The 25,590-nt window shown below is 36.9% G+C and overlaps 1 protein-coding gene, 1 long non-coding RNA gene and 1 pseudogene across 3 annotated transcripts; 1 reads left to right on the top strand and 2 right to left on the bottom strand.

Annotated features, from left to right (window-relative positions):
* Positions 1-14,041: 14,041 nt before the first annotated feature.
* On the bottom strand, positions 14,042-16,496 carry LOC147516088 (putative 2-oxoglutarate-dependent dioxygenase AOP1; annotated as a pseudogene).
* Positions 16,497-17,092: 596 nt separating this feature from the next.
* On the top strand, positions 17,093-23,687 carry LOC147516086 (plant viral-response family protein (DUF716)). 2 transcript variants are annotated; one of them, XM_086588763.1, is made up of 2 exons: positions 17,093-18,133; positions 23,309-23,687. In XM_086588763.1, exon 1 carries the CDS (start codon positions 17,225-17,227, stop codon positions 18,125-18,127), a length of 903 nt encoding a protein of 300 aa, XP_086444889.1. In that variant the 5' UTR covers positions 17,093-17,224; the 3' UTR covers positions 18,128-18,133; positions 23,309-23,687. The 2 variants fall into 2 exon arrangements, with proteins under 2 accessions (XP_086444889.1, XP_086444890.1); XM_086588764.1 differs by having other exon boundaries at positions 23,079-23,687.
* On the bottom strand, positions 17,120-23,302 carry LOC147516087 (uncharacterized). Its single transcript, XR_015210919.1, has 2 exons — positions 23,159-23,302; positions 17,120-23,128 (listed from the first exon to the last, which is right to left on the bottom strand). It is a non-coding gene; the product is annotated as an uncharacterized LOC147516087 (long non-coding RNA).
* Positions 23,688-25,590: the final 1,903 nt, after the last annotated feature.

Below are 25,590 nucleotides of genomic sequence, written 5' to 3'. Positions count from 1 at the left end.
CTAATACAATAATTGAAATGGAACTAAACTTAATTAATCTATATGAAAAACTAGATCTAGAATTCATTAATGGAGGCTAACTAATCTAAATCTAATCTAGGTCTAACTATCTACCATTAACAAAGAGTGAAGCTTTGGTTTTTATACTCTCAGATCCAAAAATCGTGCATGGGCTTGGAGCCATGTTTTGGGCCAGAGAATTAGGCCCAAAACCCAATTCTTTCAGTCCAAAAAGGCCTCTTCAACTGCAGTTCACTTCAACAGACTTTTCGTCCACTTCTGCTCCTCTGATTGGGTCAAGTCTTGGACCATTGGAAAGCTCTTTCCGAGCCGGTCGTTTTGACATAAGGTAGGCCCAATTCTGAGGTCTGAGTCCAAAGATATGGTCTTCGGAAGTTCTGTTGACTTTGTGCACTATTTCTGCCTGCGTGGACTTTGACTTTTCAGCTTTGACCGGGCTTTAGAAAGGCTTTGTCTTCTTGAATCTTGGCCTTTAATCACGGAACTCCTTAGTAACGGACCTTTACTCCTTTATCTCGCTAAAGTGGCACATTTCTGCACATAATGGACTTTGAAGCCTGAAATGCATAAAAACACGTAATTAGTGTTAACTCTTAATTATTACTCACATAATTGGTCTAAAAGCATGACTGTTACAGGGTTAAAACTACAGTTTTGGGCTCTTATCAAACCACCCCCAAACAGCATTTTGCTTGTCCTCAAGCAAAGATGAGAAATTATAATAAGTGACCAAAATGGAGTTATCTACTCTCGTTTTATTTGAGTCGCGATTGCATTAACCATATGCAACAAGGCCTTAAACCACTAGGAATTCCCTAGTGGACGAAGTTATAGCCTCGTGAGAGTTTTCCAGTGAAGGTACTCACAAACTTCATCTATACTACAACGACTAAGAAATAAAACTATTGTTTCCTTATTCATGCTCTAAATTAACTATACCTCTCACTAGCAATGCATATAGAGTAATCAAGTCAAAACCTAAGCTAATATATGCATAATAATCAATCATCTACAATAAACATATATACAATGAGTAATACTATGAAATGCAATAGCAGGTCCGTTTCTGAAACTCGGAATAGCGTCCTTAAGTAGGTTCTCACAATAATAGTCAAGATACAACACTCTGATTTTTCCACTCAAGTTTCACTACTCTAGTGCGCAGCGGGCACACTTTACCTTACAATCTCAATGACACACAAGGAAGCCGGAGTCGATAAAACACATCTGCCACTTACTATCACACTAACCTATTCCTAATTGAGCTAGAGGTCTTTATTAGGTGTTTCGGGGATTAGGAGATGGTTTAAGAAGGAAGGAAATGGATATTCAAAAAGGACAAGTCTGAGATAAAAGAGTCTTCATATTATGTAACTAGAGAAAACCTTGTTATTTACTTTTGATTCTACACTTTGTTTCCATCCTTAGCCATATTTTTTTCTTTTTCTTTGCCTTTTGACTCCTTTTATTCTATTTTTTTGGAGTTTTTATTTTATTTCTATTTTTATTTTTCTTTTCTTTGGATGGAAACTTCTTTTCTTTATTTTCTGAAGCAACTAACTAATTTTTGTTTACACATGTTTTTCTCTTCTTCTTTCTTCCTCATTCTATTCTCAGACTTATTCTAAATTGGGTAGGTTGCTTTTTTTTATTTTGTTTTGTTTTTGTAACAGGGTAAAGGATTTGTGGTTTATGAAAGGCTAAAGAAAGGCTCAGAGGGGCGACTAGCGGAAAATAATTCATAGATTTGAATTTCTGGCTATATCGATCCAAAGAGGGCCTAAATTCTCGCTTAGGATATGGTTTAGTGATCAAGCAAGTGGACGTGTGATTTCTCTATCCGGATTTTACTTCTCCCTTGTGTCATTTCTCAAATGTTTCACTCTTATAAGGCTTTAGGCTATATTCTCACAGGATTTGTAGAATAAGTACTGCTAACAATCATAGATACTCATGTAATATATTTATAGATAGATGCAAAGATTATTACCTACATATTAACCTAAGTTTCTAAAAATTATTCTAATGCAAAAGCTACGTGAGACTTCTAGATTGTTAAGAGCATAGAGAAAGAAAACAATACCAATATTCCTAAGTGTATAGCATAACTTATTTATTTATATTTTTGAATTTTTAAAATTTTAACTAGAAAACAAATGCATATTATACATATCTATATCCTAACAGATGCCTTAATTACACGTGTTTCTATGTCCCCCCAAACAAGAATCATGCTTTGTCCTCAAAGCATTTAAATAAAGAGGGTAGGAAAAATACCATTGAAGCGCGTGAAATTTAGGAACATCTGCAAAACAAGGTTAGAACGTACTAATATAGGGAATAAAAAACTGACGCAACTCTATAAGAGTTCCACCCATTATGGGGTTAACAAGAATCAAATTGCTTGGGACATAAGCAGACACTAACTAGAATTAAAACTTACCTTATCTCCCGGACATGCATATTATCTACCCAATAGCATCATGGGTCTTGTATTTCAGCGGGCATGGGAAGTCCAAGAACAATTGCTAGCAAGAACCATAAGCGGTTCCCAGCGTACGTGTGTGATCACCTCGTGAAACCAAGCACCATAAGTAGTGCTTTGAAACAAATATTTGAAAGACTGTTCCGGTATTAATGTAGGAGATGTCATCTCAAAATACGCTCTGAAACAGCTGCAAATCACCCGGGAACAACCCGCAGAAAATTGGAATTTTCCGTGTTTCATTGCGAAGGCGGTAGTGGTGCTTCAACTTGGTCGGTCGACTCGATGATTTTGGGATTCCAGGTGTTTGGCGCAAGTCGCGCTCACCTTGAAGCTGAAAGTCGCTCCCTCCTGGGTTTGTTTTTTTTTTTTTTTTTTTTTTTAAAGGGAGCGAGGTGGGGGTAAGAATAGGAAGTTTAGTGATCAAGCATGGAAAAACCAAACACCCCACCCCCAAACAAATTTTTGAAAACAGGTTTGTAAAAATTTGTTTTAAAACGTGGGTCTTTTAAATTCAGATTCCCGAGACTTGCTAGATTACTATTTTTATATCTTTGAACTTTTTTTTTTTTTTTTACTTTTTATGAATTAGGTTTAATATAAAGGAAAACAATAAGCAGTAAAGACATAATTCACACCATAGAGAAACATGACTCAAAAACCAAGAAAACATGCAAGAGTGGAAAACGTGAATTATGTGAACCGTGGACTTAGGATCCGGTACTTACAGCCACACACTCCATAGGGAGGGCCCGGTTACCTGAATGGTGCATTCACCAATATATGAAAATGAAAGGAATTGCACCAAACACAAAAATTGAGTCGTTTATAGTCAGATACCCGAGACTTATCTAAACATATGTATGAATATCACGGTTTATCATATATCAACAACCGAAATAGTTGTGGATCGTTCCATAAATAAATATCACAGAAAACATATCCAAACACAATCAAGCACCAAGATTTCCTCTGACGCAGCGACCCTAGTGGAATGAAAGCGAAGTCGGATAGACCTATAACATAACCGAGCATGCACCTTATGTTTCATCTTTGAGCGAGAGGGTGTCCTAGTGAATAAGTGTGGAAAAGTGAATGGTTGTGGAAGATATGGTGGATTGGGATAAGTTTTAGAGGGAAAGCATGGAAAAAATGAGGATGTGGGTTTAGCACAAAACTCATTCATGGTGTAGTTAGGGACTGTCTCAAGTCTGAAAATGAAGGTGTCAAGTGGTTTATCCTTGGGAAGTATTTGTTTACTAGGTGGATTTAAAAATCATGAAGCACAGGAGAAACTAAAGGATCGAGTGCAAACTCGAGGTTCCTTTGAAAAGGTGGAGGTGGGGAATATTGGTGATGGAAGGTGAATGATTCTCAGCTAGAGCTCTCAAGTCCATATCATCAGAAATCTTGATATATGCAAGACATTCCTCAATAGGTGGGTCAAAAGGATCACTGGGATAGAGATTGAAAAATTCATCTTCCGTCATAGCATCAAGGGATGAATGGTTGTTGGCAAGGAGGGACTCGTGAAGTGGTAAAAGCGGTGCAAAAGAGTTGCGAGGAATTCTTCTTCGATTTAGCCTCTACTACCGGGAGTCATTGTTAAAGTCGAGAATTTTCGAAGGAAAGGAATTTGTTAATTTGTTTCTCCAGAAACATGTTTTTGAAGTAATCTTGAGCTAAGCTCTCGATCATGCTAACCTCGCCATTTGTAGATGAATCGGGATACTGTGTCCTCATTTTGAAAACATTTACCTCAACAGAAAGATTGCCAAAGGACAAGGACATCGAACCATCATGGCAGTTTATGAGCACGTTGGCAGTAGCCAAGAAGGAACGCCCTAAAATGATAGGTACAGAGTCGTTAGTGACTTCTGTGTCGAGGATAACAAAGTCGGCTGGGTAGTAAAAATTTTGGACTTTAACCAGCACGTTTTCAACCACACCCTTAGGATACTTAATAGATCGATCCGCTAATTGCAATATCATTTTAGTAGGTTGCATCTCCTCTAGACCTATTTGTTTATACAAATAAAACGGGAGTAAGTTAACACTAGCCCCCAGGTCTAGTAGCACGGTCGTCGTGTGAGAATCTCCTAAGGTGCATTGTACAGTAGGACGACCAGGGTCCTTGTACTTAACAATTCCATTATTTTCGGATAAAGTTGGGAACTGTTCAGTTAGAAAGGCGTCTTTAGGTATGTTGGTCTTACGCCTAGTAGTGCACAACTCCTTAAAAAACTTAGCATGGTTAGGTAGCTTTTTTATAGCTTCGAGAAAAGGAAGGTTTATCGTTAGATTCTTGAAAACATTCATAATCTCCTCAAAGTTTGTATCCCTGGTTAGCATGGCTAACTTCGAGGAATGGTGGTTTAAGCTCTCTATATTTAGCGTATGGCTCGACTTGATGTGTAACCTTGGCTTTCTGTTTCTTAGGTTGTGGTTTAACTGGTACCTCTACAGTGGTAGGTTCTTCAATTTCTATTTCGGTATCTAGTTCGATATCCGGTGTAGGAATCTTGATGGGGTAACTATAGGCATAGTTACTTTGTTATCAATCACTCTTCCAGAACGGAGAGTGGTGATGGCATTTAGCTCACCTACGGTTGTAGTTTCCGTACTAGTATTACCGTTTACTTCAAAGGCTGTGTTTGTTGTTCTAGGGTTGGGTATCGCTTGGCCTGGAAACACGCCTTTTGGTTGGGCTTTCTCTTGGGCTAACTGTTGGTTTAAATTATTAACGGATTGTAGAATGTGTTGGTTAGATTGAGCCATGGTTTGGAAAAGTTGTTGGCTCACTTGTATGAAGGTGTCAAGACGATCCGGTTGTGTGGGTGTAGTAGTCACGGGTGGTGTGACTGGAACTATCTCACATTGATTATTTATGGGCGGATTGTGATAGTTATTATTTACCGGAACGATACCTCTATTAGCATTATAATTATTATAACTACATTGACCTTGTGCTTGACCTTGTCGAGGTTGTGCTTGGTTGTTATAATTATTATAATTACCCTGACCCTGTCCTTGTTGTGGTGGAGCTTGGTTATAACTGTGCGTTGGCCTAACATATTGATTATTGTACCACGTAGGTGTGACTTGTTGGTTATTTCTCCAACCGAAGTTGGGATTTTGTCTCAAGGGCGTTAGGTTCACTATTAATGGAACAAGAATGTTCATAGGCTATAGGACGATGGGAGTCGGGATGCTTTCGGGACTCCAACGAAACTACATGGATTTGAATTTACATTCATGACGGGGATAGGCTTTTGTTGAATATAAATAGCCTCTACCTTTTAGTTAGAGATTCGATTAAATTTTTAAGTTCGGATCGGGTTTCATCTCAAACATACCGGCGCCTTAAGCTGTTGAAAAGAACTAGCGAGCGGGGATATCATCACCCCCAATTGTTATTGCGTTTAGTTTGTTCTTCTAAAAATTTGTAAGCCTCGGGGCTCCTTTACTTAGGAAACTACCCCATTCATTATGTCAAGGACTTCTTTATGGTGATGTTGAAGTCCTTTGAAAAAGGCACGCACTAACGTGTCTTTTGCTAGATTATGGTGTGGACACTCTATAAGCGGATCGGTGAAACGATTCCAAGCCTCTGAAAATGATTCATGAGGATTACGTGAAAGAAGTGAATCTTGGAAAGCATTTCATCCGTCTTTAGGGGTGGGTAAAAATGTTCCATAAACAATTTGAACAAGTTTGGCCCATGAGTCATTGCGAAATTAGGCTTGGGCAGTTAACCAAGAGCCTTATCAGCTAAGGTGAAAGGGAATACCCCTCAATTTAATTTGTTCCGCACCAACCGTAGGATGGTGGAATGTTGTAAGGACTTGTTCAATCCTACGCATGTGCTGATAAGGTTTTTCATGGACTAAACCATGAAAAACGGGTAACAAATTAAATATATTTGGGGGGATGCGGAAATCCCCCACTGGGTTTGCTAGAACGATGCAAGATTTAGGGCTATCGCTCAAGGCTTTATAAAAGTCAGAGAGAGGAGTCTCTCTTTCTTCAGCCATAATATCAGGTGGTGTGTGTGAAATAGTAGCTAGAGGTGTAGTGGGTGGAAAACTAGATAGACTTGTTTGTTGACGTTGCCGTGTAATTACGTTAGTTGTTTTTCTTCGACCAGACCTTAATCTCATGCAAGACTAAGTCGAACTTAACTAAACATGCAACATTCCAAACAATTCTGATATACTAGTAGAAACCTCTAACTGGAGATGCGAGGTGTGGAAGAAAGGAATACCGACAAGGTCCTTTGCCCGCTTATGAATAGCGTCTTGTTTACGCGTGTTCGGTGTAAATAACAAGTTAAAACACTGAAAAACTTGAAAAATCGAAATTCAAAACAAACTGCAGAAATCCGGAAAATTTTGCTTAGGCGGTCATCCTTGTTCCGATGACTTAGCTGGTCGCTTCGGTCGAGGGCTGGTCGCACTCGTGGTCCAAGAACTATATATGGTGGTCGTGTTCGTGTTCCATAAGCTATATATAGCGAGCGCGGTCGCCAAGGTGTATATTTATGAACTTTTTTCAACGCTGAAATGGACAACCACGCGATGAATCAAACAAGGGTGGGTGGGTTTAATGGGACTTAAAAATGACTAATTCTACTATGAAAACAATGCTAAAGTGCAACTAAGATGGCAGCGGCGCCATTTGATAAATGTAAAATGAATATAGTTTTACCTACGAAATAAAGCGATGAAACTTACAAACGCAAGTAAAACTAACCTATCTTATGGGTCTATTTTTATCAAAGTTTCTACTCTCAAGTCTATCGAAATAGAGTGGAGTAACAAATTCGTTCCACTCCTAGTGCTCTAGCATGGAATTGTTTTCTAATCTAATTAATCAGTCTTAAGTCAATGAGAGTTTTACGAGGGGGGATTATACTACGATGCAATATGAAATTGATTATTTTAATTTAAACTACGAATGCTATCGAAATATGATTGTTTTTTAATCTAGATAAAGGATTAGAGGGGAATTGAATCCACCTCGAATCCAACTTAATAACCTAGCATAGATTGTTGTATCTCGATTCTTACGTTCTTATGGCAAGAATTTCAAGTTCTAATCCCTAGTGTTTGTGGCATTTCTACCAAATACTAACTAGCATGTGAGGTCGTCCACCCATTCTCATGGCGAAACACGACATTCTAGAGTGGAATAGAATCTACAAACAATTCTACACTAACAACTAAGTTTTCATCAAGGCTTCATCAACCCCTCTAATGGAGGTTTTAGCCTTGATTCATCAAACTAACATTTCCCATTGAATCTAAACTAAACATAATGTAAAGAATTGAAATTTACTTAATCAAACAATAATGACATCTAATTTAATGACTAAAATGAAATAAGAACAAGAATTGAAATTAGATCTAGAAATGGAAATGACAAAAATCGAAATTGATAAAAATACTACTTTATTGATCTAATCAAATGAAGAACAAGATTCAAAGGTTTAATCTAATACAATAATTGAAATGGAACTAAACTTAATTAATCTATATGAAAAACTAGATCTAGAATTCATTAATGGAGGCTAACTAATCTAAATCTAATCTAGGTCTAACTATCTACCATTAACAAAGAGTGAAGCTTTGGTTTTTATACTCTCAGATCCAAAAATCGTGCATGGGCTTAGAGCCATGTTTTGGGCCAGAGAATCAGGCCCAAAACCCAATTCTTTCAATCCAAAAAGGCCTCTTCAGCTGCAGTTTGCTTCAACAGACTTTTCGTCCACTTCTGCTCCTCTGATTTGGTCAAGGCTTGGACCATTGGAAAGCTCTTTCCGAGCCGGTCGTTTTGACATAAGGTAGGCCCAATTCCGAGGTTTGAGTCCAAAGATATGGTCTTCGGAAGTTCTGTTGACTTTGTGAACTGTTTCTGCCTGCGTGGACTTTGACTTTTCAGCTTTGACCGGGCTTTAGAAAGGCTTTGTCTTCTTGAATCTTGGCATTTAATCACGGAACTCTTTAGTAACTGACCTTTGCTCCTTTATCTCGCTAAAGTGGCACATTTCTGCACATAATGGACTTTGAAGCCTGAAATGCATAAAAACACGTAATCAGTGTTAACTCTTAATTATTACTCACATAATTAGTCTAAAAGTATGACTGTTACAGGGTTAAAACTACAGTTTTGGGCTCTTATCATCGGGCTAGCCCTTTTAACACCCTACCTGCAATAGTGATAAATTATTTTTTTATATATCTCTAAATCTCAGTGTCATTTTTTTATCTTATATGATTTTGTTTTGTAATAATAACTAGCTAGTGCCCGTGCCTTCGGCACATAATTGAAAGCATGGAATATCTTTAAAATTTCTTATAGTGCTATCAAATGTAAAAAAACAATTGAAGGAATAAACATTCCAATTCATTTGTTCTATACGATAAGAGCTGTCGTATAATAACATGGGTAAAGTACTTCAATAACAAACTTCTACATTGCTTTTTAAATAACCACAACATAAATGATTTTACAAAAATGTCGTATTGTCTTTCTCCAGTCATATTCAACAAAGCATTTAACAAACCCTCCTAATTCGCAAATGACAATTCAATCTTGGAACCTCTTCTCTGTTCACATTCGTTCAGCTAATCCAATGCAAAGCTAATCTTGAAACACAAAAGACATACTCAATTAGTACAGAAAAACAACATTCCATTGCAACGGTTGAAAAAATAAATATTACAACATAAAAACAGCCCAAAACATGTAATTGACTATAAACCTTAAGCATTGGCCTTTACCCTAAAGATTGAAAGATTAAGCACAACATATTAGTTCAAAAACTAAGTCAAAACTCAGGAGTTTTGGGCATAATTGGAAATGTAAGGGTGATCACTTAATATTATTCAAATTCCGAACAATATCATAGAGAGAATCAAACAAAATTTGAAATGTAGTAAATTAGGAAAATATTAGATATATAGTAAGTATTTTAGTCCACTCTCACTGTTTCACATGGACCATCCAAAGCGAACAAAAAAAAACAAAAAAAACAAAAAAAACAAAACAAACAAAACAAAAAAACAAAACAAAACAAAACAAAACAAAAAAAACAAAAAAAAAAAAAAAAAAAAAAAAAACAAAAAAAGGTTTTAAGCAATTGGTCTTCATTGCTTGTAGTGCATCAAGATATTTCAAACCATCCCCTTCTAGCAAAAGCCATCACTCCATCACTCATGCTATTTTAGCTATCAATTATACAACTTTTAATTTCTTTCATTATTGCCAAAGCTTTGAACTCCCTTGATTAGTTCAATGCATATTTCACAGATCTGTCCTACAAACTAACAACTCATATGTCATGACAGTTGGGGTCACACCCCCATTGCCCCATTTCTTTTTGGAATCAATAACACCCTAGTTACCCACTAAACCATAGCAAAATAATAAAAGATAAGAAGTATCATATCAAGGAGAACTTATATAAACACCCTAGAGATGTAAGCAAGTACGGGTCAACTTTCAAGCGATGAACCACCTTTCCTCTCTAGGTACGTAATCTACCCATGGATTCAGAATTGTATAAAAGGTGTTCCTATTCAGAAAGGAATAGGAAAAAAAATTGTAAAATTATAATATATCAAAGCATGTATTTTTGTGTGATTCTTCTACAGGGACAATACAATAAAAAAAAAATGGGCTTCATTGCTTTTTGAAAGAGAAATTAGTCGTACTTATTCCATGCAAATAATAATACATATGGAGAGAAAGTAAATATAAAACAATGAATAGCCCCTTCACGCAAGTGTCATGGAAACAACCTTCAACTTCAGTTTTAAGTTCCTTGTGAGCAATGGACAACATCTGAAGAAGCAAAATGATTTTCTGCTCATGTTATTGGGGGGTACAACAATGAATATAATAACAGAGTTTGTAATGGGAAAAGCTTGAACAGGTCTGATAATGAGAAGTTAGCATCCTCTAAAACTTGAACACGACATATGACCACAATAGGTATGAAACAAATCAACTTCAATATTTGCAAGAAATAAGCATAACTTGTACAAATTGCAAGAAATAAATCTTTGAGTAGCTTAATAGTTTACGGATTAATAAGGAGCTCTAATAAAAGAGCAAGAAGAAGACTCAAAGCTATCCAAATTTTAATTCATCTTTCAAATGGTCTTTGTGCTATTCCTAGATAGAATGGAATAACGTTTCGGCCTACCCATATCCAAAATCAAAGGAAATTAGGCTATACTTATATGTGAACTTGAGTCCCAAACCAACTCAAACTATATACAACATATCAATCAATTTAAAAGAGTAATGTAGTCTAGCACCCATCACATGGAATCTAAGAAGGAATAGAAAAGAATTTGACATGCTTTAAAGAGGTTCTCACAATTTCAACAACATGCATAATAATATTAATGTCAAACACCCTAACTCATCCAGAAAGAGGGTTCAATGATACCCATCAATATAAACACTTTAGAAGTATTCTACCCCCTAACTCGAATAAAAAGTATTGAGGGGATGTGTGAATGTATCAAGAGTATAATTATCTTAAGCATTATAACTTGAATAAAAGAATTAGTGACAAAGACTATAAACACTATAGAAGTATTCTACTCCCTAACTTGTCCTTATGCTCTCTCGTGTATATTTTTCCTACTTATTCAATTTTTCTCCCCGTTATTATTGATGAGCAAGGACTCCCGAAGTCCCGGGGCATAGAAGATCAATAGGTTAAAATATATCACTAACAAACATTATTTTTTTATACACTCTTCTTTTTGTGATAGTTAGAGAATAAAGTAGGTATTGGTAAGTAGATAAGTTACGAACCTTCTTCTCCTTCTGAATCTCTGATATAACTCCAGTGATTCTGGCCAATGACTAAGAACTTGTCAAGTGAACAATGATACTTTTTGTTAAATCCTTTTTTGGCGCCACGTACTTAAACAACCACACTTAAGTCGAAGTATCACGCCACTTAAAAGAACAGTTATACGTGAAGCTCAAAAAGGGAAACAATTAAAAAGAAATAATTTCTTTGTTACCCATTTCTTAATTCAATCCGTACTATGCTTTGGAATTTTTAACCCTGGTAGCTCAATGTCATATAAACAAATTGTTTACACGATACCTATGCTAGATAATAAACTTGTATGTGTACCATTTGCATATCAAAATAACAAAATTGTACACAAACTGACATACCATTTACAACTTCAATATCCTCCCCAAGCATCACATGCTCACTACTCATAATCTTGCCTTCTTGGAATCAAATTTCACAATAAACAACACTCCATAAACATACACTCCGTAAACATACGACAACGACATACACAGATAAATTATTAAGTTATGAATACACCAAGCAGAAGAGTGTACCAATTGTCCCTTTCCAATCAGGTGTGCACTACTATACACTAAAAAGAGCTATCCATAGTAGCTTTAGCAGTGATACTCGAAGCCCCCTTCTTGAAGTTGAAGAATTGCGAAAAGAGGAAATAGTCATTAGAATTAAAAAGAGAAATTCGAAAGCATTACAACCTATTTTCATAATTGTTTTGTGAAATATTAGCAAGTTATTGACTGTGTGGGTATAACCGTAGGATCATCTTTTGACGCCCCTTAAACAACACTTAAACAACCATTATAAAAGTTGAAGTCTAACCAACGCCAAAAGAATATTTGATGTCCATTTCTTAAACAACCACCAAAAGAACAGTTTTTATGAAGCTCAAAACAACCCCAAAGCAAAACCATTAAACGTTCTAGCAACGATGCCAGCACGAAGCTAAAAAAATGGTACACATTTCTTTGATACCCATTTCTTAATATAAAAAGAAAAAACAAATAAAAGGGTTCAATAAAATTCACCTCAAACGGCTTTAGATCTCTCAGAAGCTGTTCTTTCCCTCGCAAACTAACAACACAAAATCATCAAACCAAGCAATAACAAAAGATTAGAAGGAGTTGTGGAAGTGGAGCAAGACCTGTAAAGGTGGGAAGGAGAAGCTTTTAAGAACCAAGTTTGGAGACACAAAGGGTTTTTTAAAAATTAAGACTTTAATTAATTTGTAATCCAACTCGTGGCTATCATCGTGGCACTCGTCACGATCCTCTTAAGACAGATATATTTTTTCAGGGAAAAAGAGGCGAGAACACAAATTTAAGTGAGGCCTTTGACAAACCTGGAATTTTTTACTTTCTTCAAGAATTCTTTCAACAAAACATTTATCACATTCGATTAGATGAAGAATAGCTCAATCAATTTAGACTATTGGTATTAAAATATATGACATAATAGACTTTCAGGTGAAAAATAATCAAAACACATTTAAGGAGATTATTAACTTATGTATAACACACACCTTGAAGAGGTAAATGTCAGCCAAAACCCTTCCTACGACTAATTGAGGCAGCGTGCGTCTGGATAGCAAGGAAAAGCCAAAGGAACTGGAAAAACAGAAAAATGAATTAAGAAGAACTGAAAAAATAGAAAAATGTATAGTCAAAAATGAAGTTTGTGTTATAAACAACAATGGTTTGTAAAGGCAAAAAACGTTTTGAAGATAACTTATTTGTATGAATTTGGGGCACGCAAGCTTTCTCTGTTTTTTTTGGAAAAAAAACTAAAGATACCAGCATTCAATTTGGTGAAGAAGATGACACCTTGTCCCTTTTAAGACTAGAATTGGGTTATCTTGGAGGCGTGAGAGAGAGAAGAAATTTTGTTCAATGGTTTTTCATTTCTAATCGTAGTCATGCTGTAATCAAGGAAGAATAAGAAGTAGGAGGCGAAAGAAGAACATATTGGATTTCTTCTTTGCTTCGTTTCGATGAGAACTGATGGGTTGGGAGAGCGAACTAAAGGGTTTCTTCTAATAAAGGTTTTCAGGATTAATATTCCATGATTAATACCACATTTAATTCCTAATCCAACTCACATGCTTTGGTTGCAATATTGTAACCCTTGATTTATACCCCCTAAAATTGAATCCCAGCTGCAAGTCAGGAGGCTGGGCCTACTGCTTGATAGTTAATGACTCAAGTGTCCAAACTCCACTTGAATAAATAATATATGTATATGGATTGTAATGATTTAATAGTTCAAAGTCTTTTTGAATAAATAATTATATGTATTGAATTTTGAATCAAAAGCCCAAAGCTCATTAGATCGAGTTATTAATTTTGAATTTTTTTTTTTTTTGTCTGCTTAATAGCCCAATTAACAAACTTAGTTTGTTTATTCCTCATGTTTTTTTGTTTTTAACCACACCTTGTTTTTATTTATTTTTCCTTTTCTTCAATAGCACGCAACAAGTGAGTAAAAGATGGGTGTGTATTGAATTTCAATCTAAGCGCTCTGATTCTATAGTATACCCATTTACCTACTTTGAAAGGGAGGAAATCCTATTCTTCATTTGCTGAAACAATAGCATATGTCTCTGCATAGGTTACACAGTCCTTTTTGAAAATAATAAAAATACTTGTCTTTTAGCATAGGTCAAGTTGCTGACAGCCTAACACCAATGAGAAATCAAAAACCTTTTTATAGCATAAGAATCTTGTTCGCTGACAAATTAACATCACATAATGGTGTACAAACTATCTTTGTTTATAATAGAGTTGTCTTACAACCACATACAGTTCTTGCCTAAGTATTAAAGCGCATGGATTAGGACAATAAAGGTACCAAAGCTTCTCATAAACAACGCACATCTTTAATGCTATTGTGAAGTGGTTGACACTAATTTTCTTGTGTGAACTGGTGTATCAGTTCCAGGAAACAAACTGCTCCAGTAGTGCTCCTTAAAGACTCGTATCAATAACATTTATTTAGTTTTGGGGCAAACCATCTGAAGTCCATCTTCATGACACTCCTCTATGAAATTAGTAATGAAAAAACCTACAAACACATGGATTACATAGGCCTGCCAAGTTACTCCAAATAATACCATTAACAAATCACTGAAGCTTGCGCATTGTACTGCATCCAAGATGTAGACAACAAAATACTTACATTCATAAATCACCATATTCACTACCATTGCAAGTGTTATTATAGGGAACATGCCAATTGCTGCTAAGTAGAGGTCATTTGAATACCACAAAAAGAATGATCTTATGTTATGATACAAAATGCATGGAGTAGGGAGTGCATATGTAGTAGAAACAATGAGAAATCATAATGAAATAAAGACAATTTACTCTAGATGCATTTTTTACCACTAATAATATATGAAAGAATAACAGTTCCAAATGTGCATTTAATGGTGTTTAAGCCTAACCTGTACCATTATATTGGTGTTAATTAATTAGTGTAGGCCTTCAAAAATAAGATAATTATTGTGTTTCTGTGTCTACAATTAAATCATGATATTGGTTAAAAAATGACATTAGCTTGTAAGTGTTTGGAAAAGAAAAAAGGGGCCTACCCGCTTTTACCTTCATAGTGTCTCCTGCTCAAACTTATCCAACTCACCTTAGCAATCACCCGGTCAATGCATGTCCCTGACCCACTAAGCATTCCTTGGTTTATCTCCCTGTTGCAAAAATAAATTCTCTTACACCACATTAAGATATAATCTATAAGTTTTCTTATTATTAATTACCTATCAACTTATCAAATGAATTGAAAAATCAAAACACGTGTAGAAATTACTACATGTGATTCTGTAATCATCCTGGCTAAAAAAGATTGTATTAAGCAACTTTAGTCACCCACTCAACCAAAATACCTGTATTGGAGAGCTGACATCAAAGATGCACCAAACATAACAACATATCTTGTATCCAAGTAATATAAGTAATAGTTATTGTCAGTGAGACTTGGCAGGTTGATAGTTGCACTACACCATGCTGGTACCATTCGTCATTCTTTGCTGTGTTTATAAAGTAATACTTAAGCAACCAACATATATTTAACCAAATAATTTTAGGCTGAGTTTGTATCATTTTAGGAGAGACTCTGGCTTGCACCCCTTGGCCATCCTTCGTCGTGATTTCCAATCCTTGAACTTGATTCTCAGACAGTATAGTAACCAAGTTCATGTCAGTGTTAGCTCTACAACCCATCTTAGTTTCATTCAATTCATCCGGTTGATCAGGTATAGTGTACTTTGCAACACGGAATCGATAGAAGTTGGATTCAATGTGCTCATCATAGTACTTTTTAACACCCATGCTCTCAAAAATCATCCTCCTCAACAGTTGATCTAGCTCTACAACTTGCTTTGCATATGAATGTATGGTTTTGCTGATGAAACAGGAACAAACATGCATGTATATACGACAGCCCTGCCAATGGAAGTGTGTTTTACGAATTGAGGAAATTGCCTGTACTATATATGATTGAAAGAGTATTATACATTTACCTGACTCTAGGATTTCCTTGAGGCCACATCATGTTTGTGAACCTTTCCATTTTCTCAAAGTTTAGAACACCAGCAATAGACATGCTCTCATGGTGAGGGAGAATGGGGGGGGGGGGGGGCTTGCTGATGCAAACCAAAAAATTGTGCTTTGAAGACTTGTTCTGGGACTTGGTCTCTACAGGTAGATCAAATAGCTCTACTACTTAACTAAATAACGCCATGTGAAGCTCCATAGGAACTTTGGGATACACAGCCTCGAAGCAACCATATTCCTCTAATGCTTGCATAACCTGCGCCTTGACTGAACCCCACCCAGACCTGTGTAAGAGACTAATGAGCCTAACATTGAATTAACAACACAATGAAATTTCTTAGTTTACAGACCATAATTTCACTCTGGGTGGGTACAATTAGAGATTGATAACATTCAACTAAGAAAGATATATACAATAAAATTTATGCTAACACTAACCTGAAGCTCCAGTAACACAACCATTTGCATCAGCCTTAAGAACTTTCGAAGTATCAATATCACCACTCCTTGTACTGAAATTCAACAACAATATTTATTTATTAAAAAAAAAAAAAAAAAAAAAAAAAAAAAAAAAAAAAAAAAAGAGGTTCTAATGTATATCACCAATTGAGAACGTCTAGAATTTAGAACGGCTAGAATTTTGGGTTTCCCATCTGACGTGAGTTTTAAACCATCTGCAGCTGGATCCACACCCGAATTGAAAACACACCGCGATGATGACACCACGACCATCGAATTGAGGATTTGATTCAATGAACCGATCAGCACTGATTTCTTTCTTAGGCATTAGTGAAGTTAGAAAAGTAGACTCGTATTTAGATCAACTGTCACGAATGGGTTCATGGGGAAGATGAAAAAGATAGGGAGATAAAATGGGTTATTAAATTCTTTAATTAATCATGCTTTATGGGGGGAGAATAAGTTTTTTTTTGCGTTTGAGAACTCGGATCAGTAGCATAGTGGTTTTTTTTTTTTTTAACTAAGGGTTTTTTTTTTTTTTGAGAAAGGAACGGCTTTTTTTGTTTAATTTCAGAATTAATGATGTAATTAATTTAGGCCTCTTATCGTGGCACTAGTCCCGACCGTGGATTTATACTTCCTGAAAAGGAATTCCAGCCGCGAGTCAGGAACAGTCCTGTTTTGTTAAGTTGATAATAATAATACTGTATATAAAAATGAAAAGCGAATAAAAAAAAAAAGTCCAAAGCAAACAACCATGAACTCAAACCACCCCCATTCCGTTCACTTTCTCTGCCTCCGTCTAATGAGTTATTAGATCCAAACATAAATTTTTCTTTCAAAAGTAAAATGGCAGCAGTAATCTCACACATCTTCTCATCCTCAGCAATCCTTACATTAGGTCTCTACCATCTAATCTCGACAACAAGAAACCACCTTAAATCTCCCACATCCTATTCCGCCAAACCATACCACCCATTCAACTTACTTCCCTCCTCTCCCCGTCTCAAATACCTCCAACTTTACCTCTTAATCTTCTCTCTCCTCTTAGCCTTTGCCCACCAGACTTTTATCTCTTTCGAGTCGGACCCACTTCTTAAAGGCAGTACACCCGTCCATAAATTCACGTCCTATCAATCTGCTGCCGTCATTTTACTATTCCTTATTCTGTCCACGTCATTACTCGTCTCAGAAACCACCACCTTTTTACCACTCCCTAATGATCTCTTTTTCACATTTGCATCAGCTGTTTTCTATCTAGAATATTCCGTTTCGTCTTCTTCTGCTTCTGTTCAGACCTCTGACCTTCAAGCTAAATGTGATCATGTGTCAGCTAAAGTGTCTGCATTGTCATCACTTTTATGCTTGCTCTTAGCGTTGAACCCGAAAAACTTTGTGGCTGATGTTGGTTTAGGTGCTTCTTTGTGTTTACAAGGACTATGGGTTTTGCAAACTGGGTTGAGTCTATATGTCGAAGCGTTTATACCTGAAGGCTGTCATAGAATGTTGGATGTTGTTAAGGGGGTGGAAGGGTCGACCAAATGTGATTTGGAGGATTCCAGGTTGAGAGCTGTGGCGATTCTTGATTTGGTTTTCGTGATTCATGTTATGTTTGTAGTGGTTATTGTTATGGCTACTTACGCTTTTGTGGCGAAAAGTGTTGGGATTAAAAGGGTTGGGTCTTATGAGGCGTTGTCGAGCTGTGAACCGAATCATTTTCAGATGAAAGCTTTGGAGGGAACGCAGGCGTAATGTTTGGTAGGTTTTTTTTTGTCTCTGTCTGTATGTGGTGATTTTGGAAGTTGTAATGTGATCATTTGGAAGTTTGTTATGTCTACTTGTTTTAGGAGACTTCTTGCTAGAATTTTGAGGGTTGTATACTGAATTAGAATGCCGGGTACTTTTAAATACAAACAGATTTCATGAATTTGGTTATCTTTTGTTATTGTTCTGATAATTTATTTGATTCTTTAGTGGATATGATTTTAGTCCTATGTGGATGTACTGGTGTTCCTTTGCGTAAAAGGGTTTATGGGTGAGAGAAGTGTAGGATAATCTTGCTGTCTATAGCTCTCAATGCGTTAGCATTTCCTTAGCATATATTTTTTAATCTGGTTTTAGGCGTAACATGTAGTTTAATGATAGCTCCCGAATTTTCCCGTTGATTGCACAACCTAGTTCTCACTCATTATGATATTGAGTTACTAGCTCTCAATGCTTTAGCATAGTACACACTACGTAGTATTTGGAAAATTTGGGAAAACTTGTTGGTGTAATAATCCAACAGATATCAAGAGTTTTGTAGATTAAATATGGATGAAGGTCTAACATTGAAAATTTCTTATCTTTTAGAAGTGACACCATGATTGCAGAGTAGCAGTAGTCAATGAGACAGTAGACTAAGAGACACAAATTGACATTCAACCCACAGAGGGACATAAAGGGTGTCTAGATATAAATGAGTGATATCGTTGAGGTTTCTACTAGTGTTGTTTTTTTCGGGTCTTTCAATTATGCATTCTGATAACCTTGATGATATCAGAAGCAGCCTTTTTTGCTATCTCAAATGCAGAAAACACTTTGTAATGAGCAGACTCATGCACGGCATGTCTTTCTTAGAATGGGAGAAGCAAGTAGAGATCATCAAGGTTCTCCTCATTAGTGCATTGCTTGCATAGTCCTGGATAATTCTTTTTTTTTTCCCCATGAGATTGTAGCTTAGAAAGCAGATTTTATAGAAAAGTTATTAGTCTTTTTCTAAATACTCTTAATTTTTTTATTTTTTTTATTTTTGTATAAGCCAGATTTGAATTCACAAGGAAAATGATAGAGGCGTGATAATAGAAAACTAAAATTAAAATAAAATGATTTAAAAGGGAGCGAAGATAAGTCCCAAGTGTGGAAAAAGATTTGGTCTAATTTATTTGAATGTGGTCTTTTAGTTTAATCTTCCAACTCCAAGGTGCTGCCTTTGTGAGCTTTGACAGACTGTAGCCAAAGTGGTTTAACATAATGGTGATAGCTAGCATTAAATATTGATAACTTTTGTCAAAACTGTAAAACTTTTTAATTATATTATGTAGTTTTGCTCTGTTGCTCTGTATATTGGGACCTCGAGTATAAACAAAATGTAGAACGAGAATGATTATATTGGTGATTTTGGAGGTACTTGGTGAAGTAGGGGACAATCTGTTGGTGTCCTAAAGAGGTTTAATTGGTGAGGGTGTTAGATTCTAGAGCGAATTTTGCATTCTTTTCTGGTGGAATAGATTCTAAATCATGACAAAAGTGCGAAGTTGATTGAGGCTTTTAAGTCAGTTTGTGATGTAGGGTGATCTAAGCATCTGTGTTGTAGTAACAGGGAAAGTTTGATGTTCAATTGGGGTTGACTAAGATGTTTCATGGCTCCAAATTCCAAGATTTCATAAAATTAGAATAGATTGTGGTCATGGTTTCTGGTGAATTGACATCCACTGAATAAGAATTTTGGAATTTGCCACAGTGAAATGATTCTTTAGTTTTTTCGCAGTAAGGTATAAGATAAAAGTAAGAACAACTAAGAACTGAGTTCATTCGTTCATCTTTGCTGTACAAATCATTATACCATTACCATTATCCCATGAATTTTCTCCTTCCAAGTTTCATTATTCAAGTTGTTTGGTAACAGAAGAGGAACAACTTGGTTTATGGTGAGGGCTTCTTTCACAGGTAATAATCTATTTAGTGATGGTATTATAGATGGTCAGATTCTACCCTTTGGTATGCTTAGTGGTCTGTCGTGATCCACCCTGAAACTCCTTCCCAGTATTCAATCTTCTGAAGGAGTTTCTGTTAAGTAAAGATTTCCATTCTAAGTTGAAATACCTCGAAGTTGCAAGAAATGGGTCATTGATTAAAGGACATGGGGCATGAATCTTGGTCTCCTGTGCTTGGGGTTTGAATCAGGCACTATCTAGTCGGATCGGATCTGTTACATAGTTTGTTTTTTTTTTCTTGGATTGCTTACACAGTTATACATGTCAGTCAAACCTGTTCGGTTCGGTTTTGGGTCATGCACTTTCTTGATGGATAGGTTAGTAGAGCAACCTTTTTCCATGAATAGATGTGATTGTAGTTTTTCCTTTTCTTTCTTTATATAATTGTAATCCAATTTTGTGCAACTGAGCAAGTTCGGAGCTCTTCTGTCTTCCGATTTTTTTTTTTACTTCCTCTTTTGAGTTTCTGGCCTACATGGTGGCATCCATAATATTCTCTCGTCTCTGGAAACCTATTGCGCTTGATCTCCCACCTTTCTCCTTCTCCATCTTCTCCTTCTCATGTCACCCATTTCTTCATTTCCTTTTCTTTCTTCTCCTATCTTTCTTAGGCGCAGAGGCATGATATAGAGTCCATCCTAGGTCATATAGATGCACAAAGCTGTATTCTGTGAACCAACCCAGTGTGTTGCTGCAGGTTATCGAGGTTTTTGTTCCTTTGTGTCTTTTAGTTCCAGTTGAGAAGATTGCATTGTTTGATTTTTTTTTTGGTTTATCCGTGTACGTGCTTTCTGAAGGTTTATTTGGTGGTTAGAAGAAGTGGTGTTTGATGTTGTTGAGGAAGTTCAGTTTCTGTAAATCTGCTTATATATGTTGAGTAAAATTAAGCAATTGCCATCACTTTTGATTGTGATCTGGTCCATTTGGTCTTCTAGTTTGTTGGTTGTTTGGTGGTTGAAGTATTATTGTTTGTAACCAATGCTGTTTATGATTAGGCGGCCCTTTTTAAGTTTTCACTGTAATTCATGCTTTCACCATTTCCCACCCACTTCTGCTTTTGCTAACTCAACAATATCCTGTCTTGTAAGTTGTTACCCAATACTTTTCGTGGTTGGGTCATTCTGCAATGGTGAAGGAGCTCTTGAGTATGTCTGACGTCCCATTTCTTTGCCTTTAGCTTTCATAATTTTTAACTCAGATTTGGTTCTTGCCAATGGAGTTACATCTAAGGTTCTTAGTGGTTTCATATTTCCTATCTTCTGTCTTTCGTTAGGTGATTATACTTAGATCGTGAATCTTGTCCTGTACATGTTAGGGGATCAATGGAACCCGTCAACATTCTTTAACTTCCTCTCCTTGTGGGCTTCATGATATCAGATAGCAGTTGACGTAATCCAAGGGCTAGTATTATTGTGTTTACACAAAAGTGTCTCAATCATTACTTCGACCCTGTTTAATGGCACTTCTGCTCTTAGTAAGATCCATGCATTTGCTCCAAACTACCGTGAACTTTTGGTAGTTAGGTAAATCCAACAATCGTTCTTGTTCTCATCGTCCTGAACATTCACTTAACTTGGTCGTCTGTTGGCATTTATATAGAGTTCGTAGCTTGTAAGTTTACTTTGTCACCTTCCACAAGGGAACAATAACTCAATGAACTATTATCAGTTTTGTTTATATAAATATTTCGATATTGAAATTTTTTATTCATTAATCACTATGTTACATGGACACGCGGCCATATTTCAAAAATAATACGTGTCGGACACACACGGACACATTGTGTATGTAATATACCTCAGTTTTGGATACTTCGCCGTGTCAGACACTTCGTGTTCGTGTCTGTGTCAATATAACTTAGATTAATCATAACTATATCCAAGCGTAAGTTAGGTAACATGTTACAAGGTGAGCTTAGGGCGAGGGAGGTCCTCACATAAACACAAATGAGCCACCACCCGGCCTGGCCGGCCACCCCCGATTAAAAGTCAGAATGCCAGCTGTTACACATGACAAAAGTTGGACAAGAGCACAAGGTTCATGTCGTAGCGTGTCAATGAGTGGTATTGGCCTATGATTCCAGCTGGTAGAACTTTTGTCTCAGGCTAATAATGTCTTGGCGTGTTGATGAGTGGTGTGAGCTCCCTTTGTAACGTTTGATCAGTTTGAGATCGGATCTTTGGAGTGTCGTCTTATACCGGCAGTGACAGACGTCCAGTTCCAAAGATGGATTTGGCTTCGATGCACAAGACTCTCAAATGTGGATACTTCTACTCTAAAATCATATTGTTTTTAGCGTTCCACCCTCGCAATAAGATTGTTCTAAATCTCTTCTTCTGATTTTAAGCCATATTTGCAACCACTCTTCGAGACCGTCCACAACTCTCCAGTGTGCAGAATACAGAGAAATAGTTTGGAACTTGCTGCAAAAATGTGTTCCATTTGGTAGTCTCTTGCAATGTTTAGGCCATAATGTTATATAGTTTTTATTTTCGAGGAGGTTACCTGAGTTTCTGTGCATTGCGTAGTCAGTGGGGGTATTTAATTGAACTGTTGAGCCACACAGAAAAAAGGAAACAGAAGTTATAACCCAGAATTATGTATGCAAGAGTCAAATTGGCAAGGAGCTCCTGCTTTCATTGTCATATCACCTTCATTGATTGTTTCTTATTTGTTTCAGATCTATTTTATATGTTTAGATTAAAGAAGTTCGGATTGCAATGATAGTTTTGTTGCGTTTAACTGTCTATCTTTACTGCTTGACTGAATCTTGGAAATAAAGTTATTGCTCAGTTTTGATGTACCTTTACTATATTACAAGCTTTGACTGCTATACTTAATGTGGTTGTTCGGGTGTGAGACTCTCTGTTAATGTTTGACTGTTGTATGAAGTGTTCTTCTGGATGGTTCTTTAAAAGAGATAAAATCCCTGTGCATTTCATGTGTAGTTGATACTTTGGAACAGCTCAGAGAGAGACATGGCAGTTGTAGGAGGAACCTTGCCACACCATTAATCCGTCATAGTAACCTTGCCACATTATCTTTATTAATCAAGGCCCCCGTTTCACAGAAATTGAATGGAGTGGAGGAAATGCTTAGGCATGATCCAAATGCTGGCTGATTGCACCACTCCCAAATTGTGCAGCTTTTGATTAAAAAAAAATACTTCCATTGTCAGGTTCCAGGAAGGAGGAATTTTGGCAGCAGCAAGTCATGTTGGAAAGGTCCATAGTATAGACCTGGCAAAGCAATCTATAGGCACTGGAGCTGGCAGTGATGGTGGGAAAGCATGTCTTTTCCACCAGTGTGATTCTAGAAGGAGACCAACAGGATGCTACTGATATTTTTGGTGATCAGAATGCCATTTTAAATTTTTAATTGGGCTGGATGCCAATTGCGGATTGTATTAAACTATTGTTGGCTTGTTTTACTTTTGTCTCAGCTAGGAAAACACTTTTCATGTGTAATCAATGGGGACCTTAAGTGGAGAAACAGGAGTAACTTAATATCTATAAAAAATATATATATATATAAGAGTACTCTGTTTCTGTGATCAACACCCTCTTATAGAAACATTTCGTTAGGTTTTTCGTGCTTATCCTAACTCATCCTCTCATTCTTTTCCTAAAATAGAAACTTCTCTGAGGTGTGTAAGAAGAAAGGTTGATTGTTAAAGATGGCCGCTACAAGGAACAATCAGCAAGATGCTACCCAAACTAACGGGAGTGGATCTAGGTGTAGTGCTTTGTTTGGTCGAAATGGAGCTCAGGAACCTACTGTAGCGTTTACTTCATTCTCCCCCATAATCATGGATGGGGTTGCTCAAGTCCCAGAGGATCTAGTGGAACAAGGGATAAAACAATGGGATGAATATTTGGTGGGATATTTCTTGGATAAACGGCTATCTTTTCCGATGGTAAAAGAATTCCTAGGAAAGCAATGGAAACTAAAGGTAGAGTTTGACATCACGACAAATAAGGAAGTGTTCTATATGAATTTTACATACTCAAATGATCGACAAATGGTTTTAGATGAAGGCCCAGTTTTTATTGCAGGGAGAGTGTTCGTGATAAAGCCTTTCGTGATAAAGCCTTGGACAGTAGAGGTAAACAACTATAGGAGCAAAGAGGCTACAATACCACTTTGGGTAAAGCTGATAGATGTACCCAAGGAGATGTGGACACTGGATGGATTGTCATACCTAGCTAGTTTGGTAGGTGGAGTACCAAAATTTATGGATGATGCTACTGCTAAGAGGAAAAGGTTGTCTTTTGCTCGGTTTTGTATTGAATTTCCAGTGAATCATGAGTACAAAGAAACCATAAAAATCAAAGTTGGGGATTGAGAAATCGTTTTGGAGTACCCATGGAACCCCCAATCTTGTGAAAAGTGTAATCAATTTGGGCATACTACACAGCAATGTGGTGTGAGGAGTACGAGGGTGTGGACATGAAGTGCAAATGGGGATACCAGTAAAGTCTTTGGAACGAGCGAGAGAGAGGAAGGAAATCAATCGGTATCCAGAACTCAAGAGCAACAAGTAGCAGGGGCTCAAACAGCTCAAGGGCAGCAAGAGGGCTGCTTACCCAATGGGAGTCATAGTTCGTGAGGGCAGACACTGGTTCAAAATGTGAGTGTGAGGGAAGAAAGTTCAGAAGCAAATTGTAGAAGGGTTACTGCAAAGAGAGGGGAAGCAACTGGACAGGTTGTTTCTCCCGCGGCTGTGGTGACGGAGATAAATTTAAGCCCAGTGGGGTTTCATAGACAAGAAAGAAACTTCGATGAAGGTACTCCTGGTGTTGTGGATACAGAGACAAATCGTGTGAGTGAGGAAGAAGCAGTTTCAACTGCTATGGTGATTCACAGTAGTCATGTTCAAACCCCAATCTCTCAAGGGTTGCTTAGAGTGAGTTTAGGGTCGGCTCCTCAGCCTCAAACTCCAAAGGATAATAAACCAATTAGATTGAGTGGAGCACAATCAAACATAAGGGTGAACTCTGCTCCCCAATTACAGGGAGCAATTGCAAGTAACTTTCATTTGATCTCACCAGGTGTAGTGATATGTACACATACAGAAACCGATATTACACAGGTGCAAGGTGGTGCTATTGGGGATCGAAGAGATCTCGAGGAGAGTATTATGGTTACACCTATCTAGAGTCACCAAGATATGATTCTCCTTTTTGCCAACTACCCAATAGCCGAGAAAGAAATATGTATGAAGGGTTAGTTGTTGAAAATGAGGAGGTCGATGATATGAATGACCTATCATTTCCTAAAAGCAGGTCGAGGCACGAAACGTCTTCAGAGGATTGGTTCACTGTAAAGCCAAAAAGAAGCAAAAGAATCCAAGAGCATTATTCTAGAGAAATTGAGCCTACTCTTGCAATGATGAAGAAGGTAAAGTCACTAACCAAAACCAAAAAGAGGTATTTTGAGGATTATACGAAAGAGTTTTGG

Source organism: Coptis chinensis, chromosome 2 (genome assembly GCF_015680905.1).
Source record: "Coptis chinensis isolate HL-2020 chromosome 2, ASM1568090v1, whole genome shotgun sequence".
Lineage (NCBI taxonomy): Eukaryota > Viridiplantae > Streptophyta > Magnoliopsida > Ranunculales > Ranunculaceae > Coptis > Coptis chinensis.
This window is presented reverse-complemented; position numbering and strand designations above follow the sequence as displayed.

Excerpts from the sequence above, each read along its gene's own strand:
- LOC147516086 (XM_086588763.1), top strand. The coding sequence starts at position 17,225 with ATGGCAGCAGTAATCTCACACATCTTCTCATCCTCAGCAATCCTTACA.